Source organism: Zootoca vivipara, chromosome 17, assembly GCF_963506605.1.
Source record: "Zootoca vivipara chromosome 17, rZooViv1.1, whole genome shotgun sequence".
NCBI classification, from domain to species: domain Eukaryota; kingdom Metazoa; phylum Chordata; class Lepidosauria; order Squamata; family Lacertidae; genus Zootoca; species Zootoca vivipara.
In genome coordinates, this window is record NC_083292.1 from 24,267,265 (window position 1) to 24,280,667 (window position 13,403).

General features: G+C 46.4%; 1 protein-coding gene across 7 annotated transcripts in view; it reads right to left on the reverse strand.

Annotated features, from left to right (window-relative positions):
• Window positions 1–823: 823 nt before the first annotated feature.
• The window catches only part of LOC118075825 (semaphorin-4A), a 75,494-nt gene continuing 62,914 nt past the window's right edge, over window positions 824–13,403 (reverse strand). For all 7 annotated transcript variants that reach the window (XM_035098148.2, XM_060269981.1, XM_035098144.2 and 4 more), the window contains 6 exons: window positions 12,672–12,822; window positions 10,246–10,435; window positions 9,061–9,176; window positions 8,745–8,902; window positions 6,667–6,785; window positions 824–5,697 (listed from right to left, as the gene is read on the reverse strand). In XM_035098148.2, the coding sequence (XP_034954039.2) occupies window positions 5,027–5,697; window positions 6,667–6,785; window positions 8,745–8,902; window positions 9,061–9,176; window positions 10,246–10,435; window positions 12,672–12,822 (1,405 nt within the window). In that variant the 3' untranslated portion in view covers window positions 824–5,026. The remainder of the gene's footprint in view (window positions 5,698–6,666; window positions 6,786–8,744; window positions 8,903–9,060; window positions 9,177–10,245; window positions 10,436–12,671; window positions 12,823–13,403) is intronic.

The following is a 13,403-nucleotide window of genomic DNA, read 5'->3' on the forward strand; positions in this document are numbered from 1 at the left end:
AGGCTGCAAGTGCCCGTTTGATTAAGCAGACTAATGTTTTAAATAAAATTGTGATGGGCTGTGGTGGGAGATCACATTGAGGGACGACATGGTGCTCTGGGCCTCAAGTGAGGCCTGGCCAGGAGGGACTTGAGAGCACTGTTGTTGGGGTAGTGAGAAACATGGCTCCCCCCACCCACCCACATGAACTCTCCAGAACTGAGTTCTGGCACCTCTCAGGTGGGTGCCATTGCCATTATCAAAAAAGAACAAAGGAGGTGTTCATGGTGAGTTCCAGCACCTCTTTTTCTAGAAAAACAGCGCGGGTGAGAGATGTCTTTGGAGGTGAGCTTCTTCATCATCGTGTAGCAGCACTGCCCTGAGATCAGGGTGAAGGTATTGACCAAGAAGCCCTGGCAGAGCCCAGCTGCCCCTTCACCTTGCAATTTGAAGCCTTCCTCACAGACCCTGAGAAAGAAAAGCCTGAAATTCCACGCCACAGCCTGATATCTGGCAAGCTTAGTGGCTGCAGGTAGTGGAAGGGGGGGGGAGGTTTAATGCTCAAGGTCCAAGCTTCCCCCCCCCTCTTTTTTGACCTGAGTTTTCGCCACGAAAACCTGCTCTTTAAAGCTGAATTGGAGCAAATGTCAATGTTTGCTCCAATTGAGCTTTAAAGAGCAGGGTTTTTGCAGGGAAACTTCCAGAACAAAGATATGGAGCTTTAAATCGTGCCTGGAAAAAAGCAGAGGAAAGGCAAGTACTTCTGACTCAGGTATTGCCTCTGACACACCTGCCCCAAGAAGAGAATCAGATACAATAATCAAGAGTTATTAACCACTAATACCACAATGCATCAAACTTTTTAATAAAAATAGTACATATAAACACATAAAAAAACAAGTTATAAACAACACAATGAACAACAGACAAAACACCCTGTTGGACATGCATTTTCCTCCACTGAGATCAAATCAGGCTGGAGAGAGGTTGTTGTTTTTTTCTGAAGGGCAATTTAAAGGGGGGGTCCCTGCTTGAGGTGCTCCCCACTTCTGCCTCCACCCAAGCAGAAATTAGGTCTTTTTTATTTTCCTGTTTTCAAAGGTCTGTTTGACCAGAGGCAACTGTGGAAGAACTGTGTACCTGTGCATGCCAGCCTTTGCTTACCTGGTGCCTTTCAGATGTTTTGGACTAACCAGCCCCTGACAGAGGTGGCCATTTCAGACTCCAACTCCCATCAGCCCCAGCCAGGAAAAGCATGAAGCCGGGAGTCCCAAACACCCAGAAGGCATGAGGCAAAGGCTAGTGTCCACCACAGAAAATGATTTTTCAACTGACAATTTTATCTCTCTCTCCAGCCTCAGTCACTCCAACTTAACAGCAGCCGATAAGAGCCATAATTCCCCCCCATCTTGGTAAAATGAGCTTTGCTGTGGGGTGAGGAGGGGGGGGCATCATCTGACTGGATCTCAAGGAGCATGGGAAGAAAAAGCAGCTCACCTTTAAAAATCCTCATTTGGTGATACTGGCTGTGTATACACCAGACATTTAATTGGCACTCCCCCCCCCCCCATGAATCCTGGGAACTGCAGTTAGGACTGCTGGGAATTGTAGCTCTCCGAGGTGTAAACGGCAGTTCCCAGGATTCTAGGTGTGCGTGTGTTTTATATATATAGTGTGTACACAGCAGCAATATGGTGTGTGGCAGGGAGCTGTGATTTCCTGCATTGCAGGGGGTTGGAGTGGATGGTCCTGTGCCCCTTCCAACCCTGCAATTTGATGGCTCTGCAAACATGGGAGTGCTTTTGCTTATTCCTCAGAAGGGAAGGATAAATAGGCAAAAACCTGAGAAGTTGTGAGGACAGACTAAGTGATATAAATATTACTTCCTCTGGGAAAAGTCTCCTCCTATATTCCACTTCGCTCCCATTAAAACTTTTAGGACAGTACCTGTTTTTTGTTTGTTTTTTAAGTATACGTTTGAAGATTTCGCTTCCCCCGCCCCCTGCAACTCAATGGCCAATTATCAATCGATAAACAGTTAAATTAGCTGGTGAGAAGGTGTACCGGCTAGGATTTCCCACCTATCCCTCCTTTGGGAAGAGGTACCACTCCAATACAACAGTTAAGAACATCACTCTCTTGCATACAAAGACACACAGACACATATATGTACACACACAGAGGAAAGGTGTGTACAAGGCATGCCAATAGCTGCTGCTGCTTGGAAGAAACAATGCGCCTTTTGAACTCAGGTCCTCTTCATACATCACTTTTTCTTCAGCGCAGGCCAAAGACGTTTTAAAGACACACCTAAAAAGGCAAAACATGGACACGACAAAGACTTTTATTCGCTAAAAGATTAATCGTGCAGGTATGGTCATCGTGGAGCAAGCCTTTCCTCTCCCCAAAGTGTACAGTTGGTTGCTACTGTATGAAACAGCCTCCGGTGGCAACGTATGTGTCTTCCTACGAGGCATGTCCACATCGCTGAGTCCAGAGCATTAGTGCGCTAGCGGAATCCCTGGACCTTGGAAGTCTCTCATTCAAATAATTCTTCTTTTAGACCAACAAAAACAATGCAATTTTAAAACAAGAAATACTGCAAGTAGTTTTGCATGCCCAAGGCAATGGCAGTAAAGACAGGCCTAGAACTCAGGACAAATTTTGTTTCACACACCTCCCTTCCTCCAGCAACCAAGGTCTGTCCACAAACAGAGCAAATACAACAGAGGAAAGTTGTAGGAGCAAAAGGAAGGCTTGAAAGCTTCTGTGAATGCAGTTTTGCTCACTAGAGGTCAGCAGAGCAACATACATGGGAAAAGAAAGATATGGGGGGGGGCACAGGAAACTTCCTAAGGAGTTGTTGATAGGCTCAGTTCCAGGAGCCAAGACTTCTGACTGACTTTGGAAGAGGAGAAAAGCAAATGGGGAAGGGGGAGCCCCCTCAGGCATCCCTCTGCCAAGCCAGCCAAGGCACCTGTGTCAAGAGGAGATGCGATTTGGCTCTGTGCAGGACATTGGGCAAACTCCTTTTGCTGCCCACATGTCGAAGAGGAATAATACTGACCTACCTCACAGGGGGGTTGTGAGGCCAAACGCAGGTAAAGCACTTTGCAACTGAAAAGCGGGATGAGTTAGCAATGAGTCTTCTCACAGTAGGCACCAGCATGAGGCCCAATTGGCTGCCAAAATAAAACCGCCTTACAGGGGAGTTGTTCCCGTAGAGACTCCCACATGGAATCAGGCGATTGGTGCTACAGCGCAGCAAAGAAGATGGTTGGAAGTTGCCCGAGCTGCAGGGCAGGTATAGCCAATGTGGTGCCTTCCAAGTGTGGATGGACTACAATTCCCACCATCCGTAGCACCATGTTGCCCACCCGTGGTGTAAGGGAGCCCACTGCTTTACCCAAGCAATTTACAATGGTCTCCACGTGTGGGTAGCTCTTATATGTTGCATGCTCTAGTTCCGGAAGAACGTGGGCAAGGCGTGCAGAAAGCGTGGTATGCCGAGGGCAAGGGACCATCTTTCGAAGAATCACAGGTTTCACTTTAGGAAGTAGAAAGGGGCACAAGAATCTAGTCCTTATGGTTGCAAAGCCCATGCCTGAAAAACTAGGCGAGTGATGCCTGTGGAAATCGTAGAAGCTGGGGGGGGGGGTAGGTATGTGCGGAAGATTTCAAGGGGTGGGGAGACACCCTTCAGGCCTTGCATAGCTAATTCTCCTGGCCCACACAACCCAGAAAACCAACATAAACTATGCAAACATGTCGTGCCTTTTTAAAAGGAAAAAAAGGACCAAAATTATGGCAGCCAACCAAGATTTCTTTTTTGCTTTTTGGCACAGAATTTCAATGGCCCGGCTACGCAATTATGTATATTATGGAGCAGAGCACACAGACCTGCTACAAAACAGGTGAAAGGGGCCTCTAATGGTTTCGCAAGGTGTGGAGAAGGACTCCTTAGGTAAGCTATAAGAGGGCGCAGCTCAGTGGCGGACCATTCTGTCCCAGGCTCAGTCCCTTACATCTCTGGATAGGATTGAGAGCATCCCTTCTGATACCCTAGTCAGTGTTACTGAGCAGGACGGACCAGTGGTCCGACTCACTGTAAGGCCATTTCCTCTGCTCCTGAGCGCTCCTTGCAGGACACAGAAAGACCTTCCAAACACCTCCCACCTACCCACTTCTGTTTCTTTTTTAATTCAAAGCAGGCAAAATGGAGACCTGCCACACTCTCCACAAATGCAAGTCAGAGGCAGGCCTAGCTTAACCGCAAAGGAAGACTGAGAACCACCTTGGGCACGATAAGGCACAAGGGCCCCTCTGCTCCAGGGAACCTTGCACAGAGCGCCCTGTAGCTCCGTCCTCTCAGTATCCCTGTTCTGTGGCCCACTATACTTTGTAGAGCTGCCTCACGATGATCACTGAGCTTGCCCGTCTGCATAGGAAGCCCAGCCTTGCATCGCCGTGACCTTAAGAACTGCCACCCTCTCAGCCGAGGCCATTCCTCTGTAGCCCCTCTCTCACTCTGGTTGGCATCTAGGATGCATGGCATCCAGGCTGTTACCTCTCCATGGAGCAAACAGCCCTGACCCAACCACTCCTTGCCACACCTGCCCTTGACTCCTGAGCATCTCCAAACCCAACAGCTCTGGAGACCAGGAGTTAGCGAGGGGACTCCGCCTTCTGGGTTTTGGTAAGCACTTTGCAGAGAGGTTTGGCGACTTGGCAGTGAGTGAGCATTTGGGGGTGCTGGCCCAGCACTCTATGGATGGAGGTGGGGACATGAAAGCACGACAGGGATTCAGCCAGCGGTGCAACACTAAGCCCTGGGTTTTACGTGGCATTGAACAGACCAGAAAAGGGGGAGGGGGGAAAATACTGAAATCAGAGGTAACTCTGTGTTTTCTGGTGGTGTTTCAAAAGAGCACCACAGTAGTGCTAAGACTTCTGGTCTTTTCATTTTTGTCAGGTTGGCTGTGTGAATTTGTTGCAATTGGTAATGGTTGCTCCTGGCAACAGCTGGCGGGGGACAAGGTAGGCAAGGCTAGATCCCCTCCGCTGCCACGGCCGCTCTAGAGTCATCCCCATTGGCCAGGCCCGAGTCCAAGCGGTTGTTGTCAGCGTCGATGTCCTGAAAGGGCCCCCCCACTTCAACACAGCAGGTTTTGGAGTTGTCGGCAGCTTCCTGGCAAGGGCCCTGCATCTGGTATTCGCTGTTTTGCGGGGGGATCTGGCTGCTGTTGAGAGGGACCTTCTCTTGCCCGGAGGGCTTACTGGCGTCGGGGAGGCTGCTGCAGCCCTGCACTTTGCTCCTCGCTTTCAGCTTGTCGTGGTAGGAGAAAAAGGCCAGCGCTACCACGACGGCCAAGGTCATTGACAGCAGCACCGTCACAGTGACAAACTGGACCCAGTAGGAGCGATACTCCCCCACTGGCTCTCCTTCAGCATACGATTCACGGGCTCCGTCCACCCTGGCAGGGGAGTCACGGGTCCTCACGTGGTAGCGCGCCACAGATTGCTTGTAGCCGTTCTCGCTGGCCCAGCACTCATAGAGACCCAACGTCTCCTCGTGCACAATGATGACCAGAGCCTTGTCGTCCTCTAGGATCAGCCTGTCCGGAATCTTCCTGTCTGGGTAGTTCCATGAGTAGTTGGCCAGAGCGGAAGCCTGCGGGCAGGGCAGCCTCACCATGGTGTTGAACGAAGCCGTCATAACTGAAATTTATAGGAAGAGAAACGAAGCTGTGATTCATGCCCTCCACCATTTCATAGATTAAAAAATAAGGATGCGTCGTTTGTACTTATAGCATCCCTATTCTCATTTCAAGAGTCACCATATGGGCTTGATGGCTGGGTACACGCTGCTGGACACTCTAGCATTCATGCACATGCATTGGTTTGCATGCACACTAGTACATGCATCTGCATCTCATGCCATTAAACATAGCTCTAAGGGGATTGCTCCATCAGCGCAAATGTTTCTGCTTGCCTGATGCAACAATCTCCTCTCTCCTCCTGAATTCTCCAGCCAATTTTGGGCTGTGTGCAGAGGGTGGGAGGAGAGCCCTGTTGCACAGGCTTCTGCTAGCAGGACTGGCTAGCTGAATATGCTCAAAAAGGATTCACTTTGGAGGGGAAGGACCTGGAATCTGATGGAACACACACTGTGGACACGATAAGTTTTTCTTTTTTTAAAGAAAACCATTACCAACATCTCCCTTAAAGACAAACAACAACCAGGGACTGTCCCAAGGCAGCTGGAAAACACAGCGAACATGGGTGCACATGACAGTTTGCTACCCCAAACCCTCTCCTACCCTTCTGTCATAGACAGATCATTGCCCCTAACATAGTCTAGCAAATTTCTCCTCCCTGCTTGAAATGAATCTAAAATCCTCAGGAGCAGCAGAGGTTGAAAAGATAGTCAGTTTCTGGAGGTGATGCCACACTTGTGATACGACCACAGCCATTGAGATTCCTAACACACATTTCCCTCCCCTATCATTTTCTTGGGTGGTTTTCCCAAACGAAACTTGTGTGCGGCTTTAGCAAATGGGCAGCTTGTTTTCAAATGCATTGCTTTCGCAAAGCAACAAACAGCCTTGGGAAGTGCAAGGCCTTTTGTTTCCGAACAGGGGAAGAACCTTCGCCGATCAATCAAACTCTGCAAGGCTCATACTAAACTTGTTAGCAAACTGCCTTCAGGGCCACTCCGAGTCCTTGGTATGGCTCTGCCATTTCCGCTCTTGGGCTGGCACCCAGGATCTGGCTTCCCTGCCTCGATATTCTGCACCAAGTCATTCCTAGGAACAAGGAGAAGACAGGAAAGTAAGAACTGCCTTACTGGGTTGTACTAAGAAGCGGGGATGGAAAAATCTGTCCCTTTTGATTTTTATCGGTTTCCCCGTCTTAAATTCAATTTTCCCCATTTCCCCATCAGATTGCAATTTCCCCAACTGAGATTCTTTTGGGAATTATACGGACAGAACTACCTCAACTGCACAAAAACTTATTCATGTATGCTTCTACAGTGGCAAGAATGTTACTTACCCCAAAATGGAAAGAAGCAGAAGTCCCAACAAAGGAAGAAGAATGGATACAAAAAACTTATGGAATATGCAGAAATGGCAAAACTTACCAGAAGAATAAGAAATCAAGATAACAAACTTTTTATAAAAGAATGGAAATGGTTTATTGAATATTTATGGATAAATTGTAAACAGATAAGAACATTGGCAGGATTATTGTAATAACCTGCAGTTTTATAAGAGTATATATTTAAAGTAGATGAATAAATGAGCAAATTAAGTTAATTTGGAGATGCAGAAGATATTAAAAATAAATTTAAGGAACTGCAGAAAGAGGGGGGGAGGAAGTCAAGTTTTAAAATGTTAAAAAGATTGTAAAATTAGTGAAATGTATAAATCTGAAAAGCATAGAAACATTTTAAAAAAACAGATAGCAATTTCCTCTCACAAGTTTACATAATAACTTATACAAATTTTCATGTGCATGCGATTGGGCTGCCACTTGCATGGCATCTGTACGGGTTGCCACACATGCACACTCCATATGGGCTGCCGCGCCCTGAGTGCTGGAGAGGGTTCCTCCGCCACTGCTTAAGAGCACAATTCAAAGTGTTGGTGCTGACCTTTAAAGCCCTAAATGGCCTCAACCCTGTAAATCTGAAGGAACGTCTCCGCCCCCACTGTCCAGGCAAGAAACAGAGATCCAGCTCCAAAGGCACTTCTAGCAGTTCCCTCACTGCGAGACCTGAAGTTACAGGGAACCATGCAGAGGGCATTCTCAGTAGTGGCACCCTCCCTGTGGAACGTCCTCCCATCAGATGTCAAGAAGTTAAATAACCATATAACTTTCCGTAGACATCTGAAGGCAGCCCTGTTTTGGGAGGCTTTTAATGTTTGATCCCCTCCGCACTGTATTTTTGTTGGAAGCTGCCCAGTGTGGCCGGAGCAACCCAGTCAGATGGGCGGTGTATAAGAAATTATTATTATTATTATTATTATTATTATTATTATTATTATTATATTGTTATTACTGCTTCAGTAATGTCTGCACTGATTTGGGCAGCGACTTCCCAGGGCTTCAGACAGGGACTTTTATCCTTGTCCTACCTGGAGACGTTAAGGATTGAGTTTGAAACTTTCTACATGCAAGGCAATTATTCTCCCTAACCACATGCACACCAACTTCGGTTCCATGACAGAAGAAAGGTGGGGTTATAAACCTAAGAAAAATAAATAAATAACAAGGGGAGGTGGGCGGGGTGGGGTGGGGATGAGAGGGTATTAACCTATATCTGAGATGCTTCACAAAAGGAGCAAGCACCACAATCCAAAATCGCAGGCTCCAGTGCCACCACAACACCATTAGCATTTAGGGAGCAATGAAGCTGAGCCATGTTGTATCAGACTGGGTTGGGTCTGCCCACCCCACTATCACATTTCCCACAGCAGCCAATCGGATGCTTCCAGGAAGCTTCCAAATAAGGAAGTTCCCTGCCGTTGGTTCCTAGCATCTGGTATTCAGTGATATGGACTGCCTCTGGACAGAGAGGTTCCATGAAGCTACGGGCGTCTTTCACGCTACAGATGTGAAATTTAGCACAGCATAAGCTAGGGAGGGACTGCTAACACCACATTATGATGTCGTGAATGGATTGTGTCAGTTATCATGCACATATTTGGGGGCCCTGTTGTTTTTTAATGCAGCAATCCCTGAGGGATACTGCAAATACTCACAAGTTGTCTGTAGCACCCCGGATATCTCGGCACTTCTGCCCATCCCAGCCGCAGTAAGGATCTCGCGCTAAAACACAGTTGGCGCAGGTGGTGTAGATGCTGCAGTTCGCCAAGGGCACTTGCAGGACTCCCGTGGAATAGCCCACATACAGAATCCCCTAAGAAGCGACAGGCAGAGGAAGACCACTGTCATTATCATTCTTATACTTGTTTCTCTCTTTGTGTAGCTATGAGATGGATGTCTGCATTTTTTTTTAATGAGATACGGCCCCTTAAAAGTATGTTGCCCCAATCCTATGCAAGAAAGGATGTCCACCTTTTCAGGGGAGAGCAGCAGGTTTTGGACCGCCTCTGGCTTCTCAAAGAGCTGGATCTCCTCAATGATGTGAGCCTCGGTGCCAATGACCACGGCTTTGTGAAGGGCACCTTTGTCTGTGGGAGGCAAAGTATCAAGTGAGACATAGTGCTGGCAGAAGGGTTTGTTAAAATGCAGGCCTGCCCCCATCAAGGGCTCTGTGTCCCCAAAAGCGGCATGTGGGCATGGTTGTAGCCAAGGGGTGGGGAGGGGCAGCTGCCCCTACATAGTTAACTGTGATTCTGCCCCCCCCTAACATAAGGCCTGAAACTACCCCCCCCCCCCACACACACAAAAATCCTGGCTACGCCCATGCATGTGGGTGAGGGGAAATGACCTCTTCCCTTCTTGCAGTCCACCCTCCCTCATACATGAGGTTCACTTCCACTTCCAGAGCCCTAACTGTGTGGCAGGGGGTTGCATTTCTGTTGACTGACAGAAAGTAAGCCATAGGAAGGGGGGGAACTGTTCTCTTGTGCTGCCCCTCCTGACTTCAAGGGGAAATCAGGCCCTAAGCAGAAAGAGCTAAGATGGGTGAGGCTTGGAAAGACAGACAAAAGCGTCTGAAATCCCACAATCAGCTTTCCCAGCTTCTTATGGGAGAAGGTTGTGGTTCCTACATTGCAGGGGGTTAGACTAGAAGACCCTTTGGGTCCCTTCCAACTCTGCACTTCTACGGTTCTATGAACCTTTAGCACATTATCTGGTGACCTTTGACATGATGGGCATGACATGTAGCTAGCTTCTGGGAGTGGTGGCGCCCACCCTGTGGCATGCCCTCCTACCAGATGTCAAGGAAAGAAACAACTATCTGACTTTTAGAAGACATCTGAAGGCAGCCCTGTTTAGGGATGTTTTTAACGTTTGAAGTTTTATTCTGTTTAATATTTTGTTGGATGCTGCTCAGAGTGGCTGGGGCAACCCAGCCAGATGGGGAGGGTATAAATAAACTATTATTATTATTATTATTATTATTATTATTATTATTATTATTATTAAAAATCAAAATGCTTGCGATCAATGCTGTTCAGCTCATCAGTTGGTTAAATGTTGCAGCCCTTGTTGGGTCAAAGGGAATAACGAGGTGACAATGCAACTAGCTCAATCTCTACCACCAAAGCAAACAACCACCACCACCACCTGTACCTGTCCCAAGAAACATCACGTTGTAGGGATATCCCAAGCTGTTCTGAGTTTGGTGCACCACAATCCGGGTGTATTTAACATTTTGCTTCACTAGCAGAGGTTGGTTATCGGTCGGCTCAATCTTCTCATCCATCAGGTAGTGGTCTTTCATGAACGTCAGAGCTTTGTCTGAAGACGGGCCAACAGAACACTGCAGGGAGAAGAAGCCCAAACATTATAAAAGATATAGGAAGCTGCCTTTGACTGAGTCAGGCTTGGCTCCTGAACAAATTGGCTCTCAAATGCTGCAAATCCGGAAGTAAGTGTTCTGGTTTGCAAATGTTTTCGGAAGCCGAACGTCTAACGCGGGTTCCACGGCTTCCAAGTGAGTGCAGGAAGCTCCTGCAGCCAATCAGAAGCCGTGCCTTGGTTGTCGAATGGTTTCGGGAGTCGAACGGACTCCCAGAATGGATTAAGTTCAAGAACCAAGGTACCACTGTACTGAGCTGCTGCCCTCAGAATGGCCAATGGTTTGCGATGTTGGAAGCTGTCATCCAACGACTTATGGAGAGCATCACGTCAGTTACCCCAGATCTATACTGACTTGCAGACACTTGCAGCCAGAGATTCAGGCAGGGGTCTTTCTCAGCCTTGCCTGGAGATGCCAAGGACTGAACCGGGGGCCTTTTTCCAGGCAAAGCTGGCACTGAGCTATGGTGAAAAAGCCAACAGGGTGACCAGGAGCACCACATAGCTCTTACTGTAATAATTAAAATATTGTTGTAGGTTTGTGGGGTTGCTCTGGATTATATTTGTGGGTCCCACCAAGCCTGTGATTTAGGAATGGGGAGCTTAGTATATAGCAGAGTGAACCTGCTGAACTGGTCAATCCAGTCTCTTGGTTAAGACAATATACCCTGGCCAATAGGGTGGGTCATAAAAAACTTTTTTTTGAAAATGTTTTTTTGAAAATTTTAAGGAGCTGTTATTCATCACATATGTTCTAGCACCCGTTAATTTAACGGACTTCATGATACTAGTTAAGTATAATGTGATGTTTTGACACAACACATAATATGAGTGGTGTTTTATTGTTTAATGTTTATGTTTACTTGTTTAGTACACCGTTTGCTTAATTGTTCCATATTATTTGTTCAAAACCATTGGTTTTTCATGTAAATTATCAACATGTTTTATCTTAAATAAATAAATATTGCAGAAAATAATAGTATGCAACTATTATTGCTCTACATAAAACCTAAAATATATGTTTATTAGTTCACAATTTAACATACTGAGAATAAATGAGTCAAATTCCTATGTTTTCATCACTCGTAGTGAGGCAAAATTTCAATCTGTAGGAGCAGGGTCTAAATATTAACCGATTTGTCCCAAATTTGAAATTTGACTATGTTTATTCCATACGCCTGATATAAGATCAAGGGAGGAAACATTTTTTTTTAAAAAAAGTTTTTTATGACCCACCCTACTGGCCAAGCATCCTATCTGCATGTGCAAAGAGGTTGGCAAAGAGCAGGAGGTGTTTTCTCACAGAAACAACTGAGTGGGTTTCCCCCACCCCTTCACCTGGCTAGGGGTGACATGATCTTGTAGTTATGAAGATGACAGCCAGGGCTAAAGTGTCTGTGAATCTGGAAGGTGCTGGGAGTTGGAAGGACACAGAGAGGCTTGACTTGCTCTGTGTGCTGAATCGAAAGCTTTGGGGACCCTCCACCTACAGCTGACCAAATGCCATGAGAGAAAAGGGCTGGAACTTGGCAGGACAACAGGAGGAATAAAATCTGGTCCTGCGACTATTTGCAGAAGAAACAGATCAACATCATGGAAGGAACTTTTCCTCTCTACACGCTGACCTTGATAGGCCTCGGAAAAGGTCCACGGCTGATCTAGGTGAACTGGGAGGTTGACACTATTGTGGGGGGCACTATTGCAGGTACAGTGAGACACTCTCCTTGCCTGACATTACTATGACATTGTTGCACAACAGAACAACCCCTCCAGGTGAACTCGTGACCAACAGTGCAAACCATTTTACGGCAGCAAAATTCCAGGCATGCTGGATACATAACGCCTTTTGCCATGTTACCACCAGCCCAAGCATATGGAGAGGCAGAGAGACAGGTACAGAGGGGACAAGAAACCTTAAGACAACATGGCCCATGTATTGCCTTTTTAGCTACAAGATTTTTTTGGATACACCACTGGATTGGGCCCAGGAGTATTGCTGATGGGAAGAACATCCATTCCAACCTGGGGGGCAGTTGCCTATTCAGTTTACCAATGAGTTATGGCTGCCTTTCTATGGCCTGTTAATTTGGTGCAAGAACTACATTTAAAGGCAGGAAAGTTTATATCAAACTTGATTAAGAAGAGGGCAAGGCAGACTCTGGCTTCAATGCAAGGAGAATGCAGGGAGCAATACATACACTGCCAGGACGAGGGTTCATGGTCTGGCCGTTGTAGGTCATCCATCGGGAACAGTCCTTGTTCAACTCTTTGTATTTCCCATCAAAGGCCTTTTTGATAGCATCATGCCTGAAGGCGCACACTGCTGAGCTCCCAAGATTTCCTGCCTGCCTGCAAAGAAATATGCAAGGTAGTTGCCCTACTAGAATTTTGCATATTCTCTGAGACTCATTAATTTATATCTAATTAGCACAATGCTAGACCAAAAATGAATTCTGAGGTAAGAGTGGATGATCTGTCAATTTCAAATTTTCCCAGTTTCTCATTTTTCCAATCTCAAGTTTAGCTTGCTGCATTTCCACATCAGTTTGCCTTATTATATTATTCTAAAAAGGTATGTACAAACATTTGTCAGCATTTTAGTGTGCATTTCTCCGGACACACATTTTTAAAAAAACGATTTTGCCTAATATAATTCCTTTTGGCTTCTTGCTGTCAGTAAGATACCGTATGCAATTTGGGGCTGGAGAACTACATTGCAAAATTCAGAGAAGCGCAGGTTTTGAAGGATAGTTGTGTTTCAATTAATTTAATAAATTAAAAAATTGTCCAGTAGCACCTTAGAGACCAGCTATGTTTGTTCTGGGTACAAGCTTTCGTGTGCGTGCACACTTTTTCAGATATAAATTTAATGTTTTATTTAATGTTTAATTTAATGTTTGGGGAAGTGCAGATTAGGGAGGTTCCTGTTA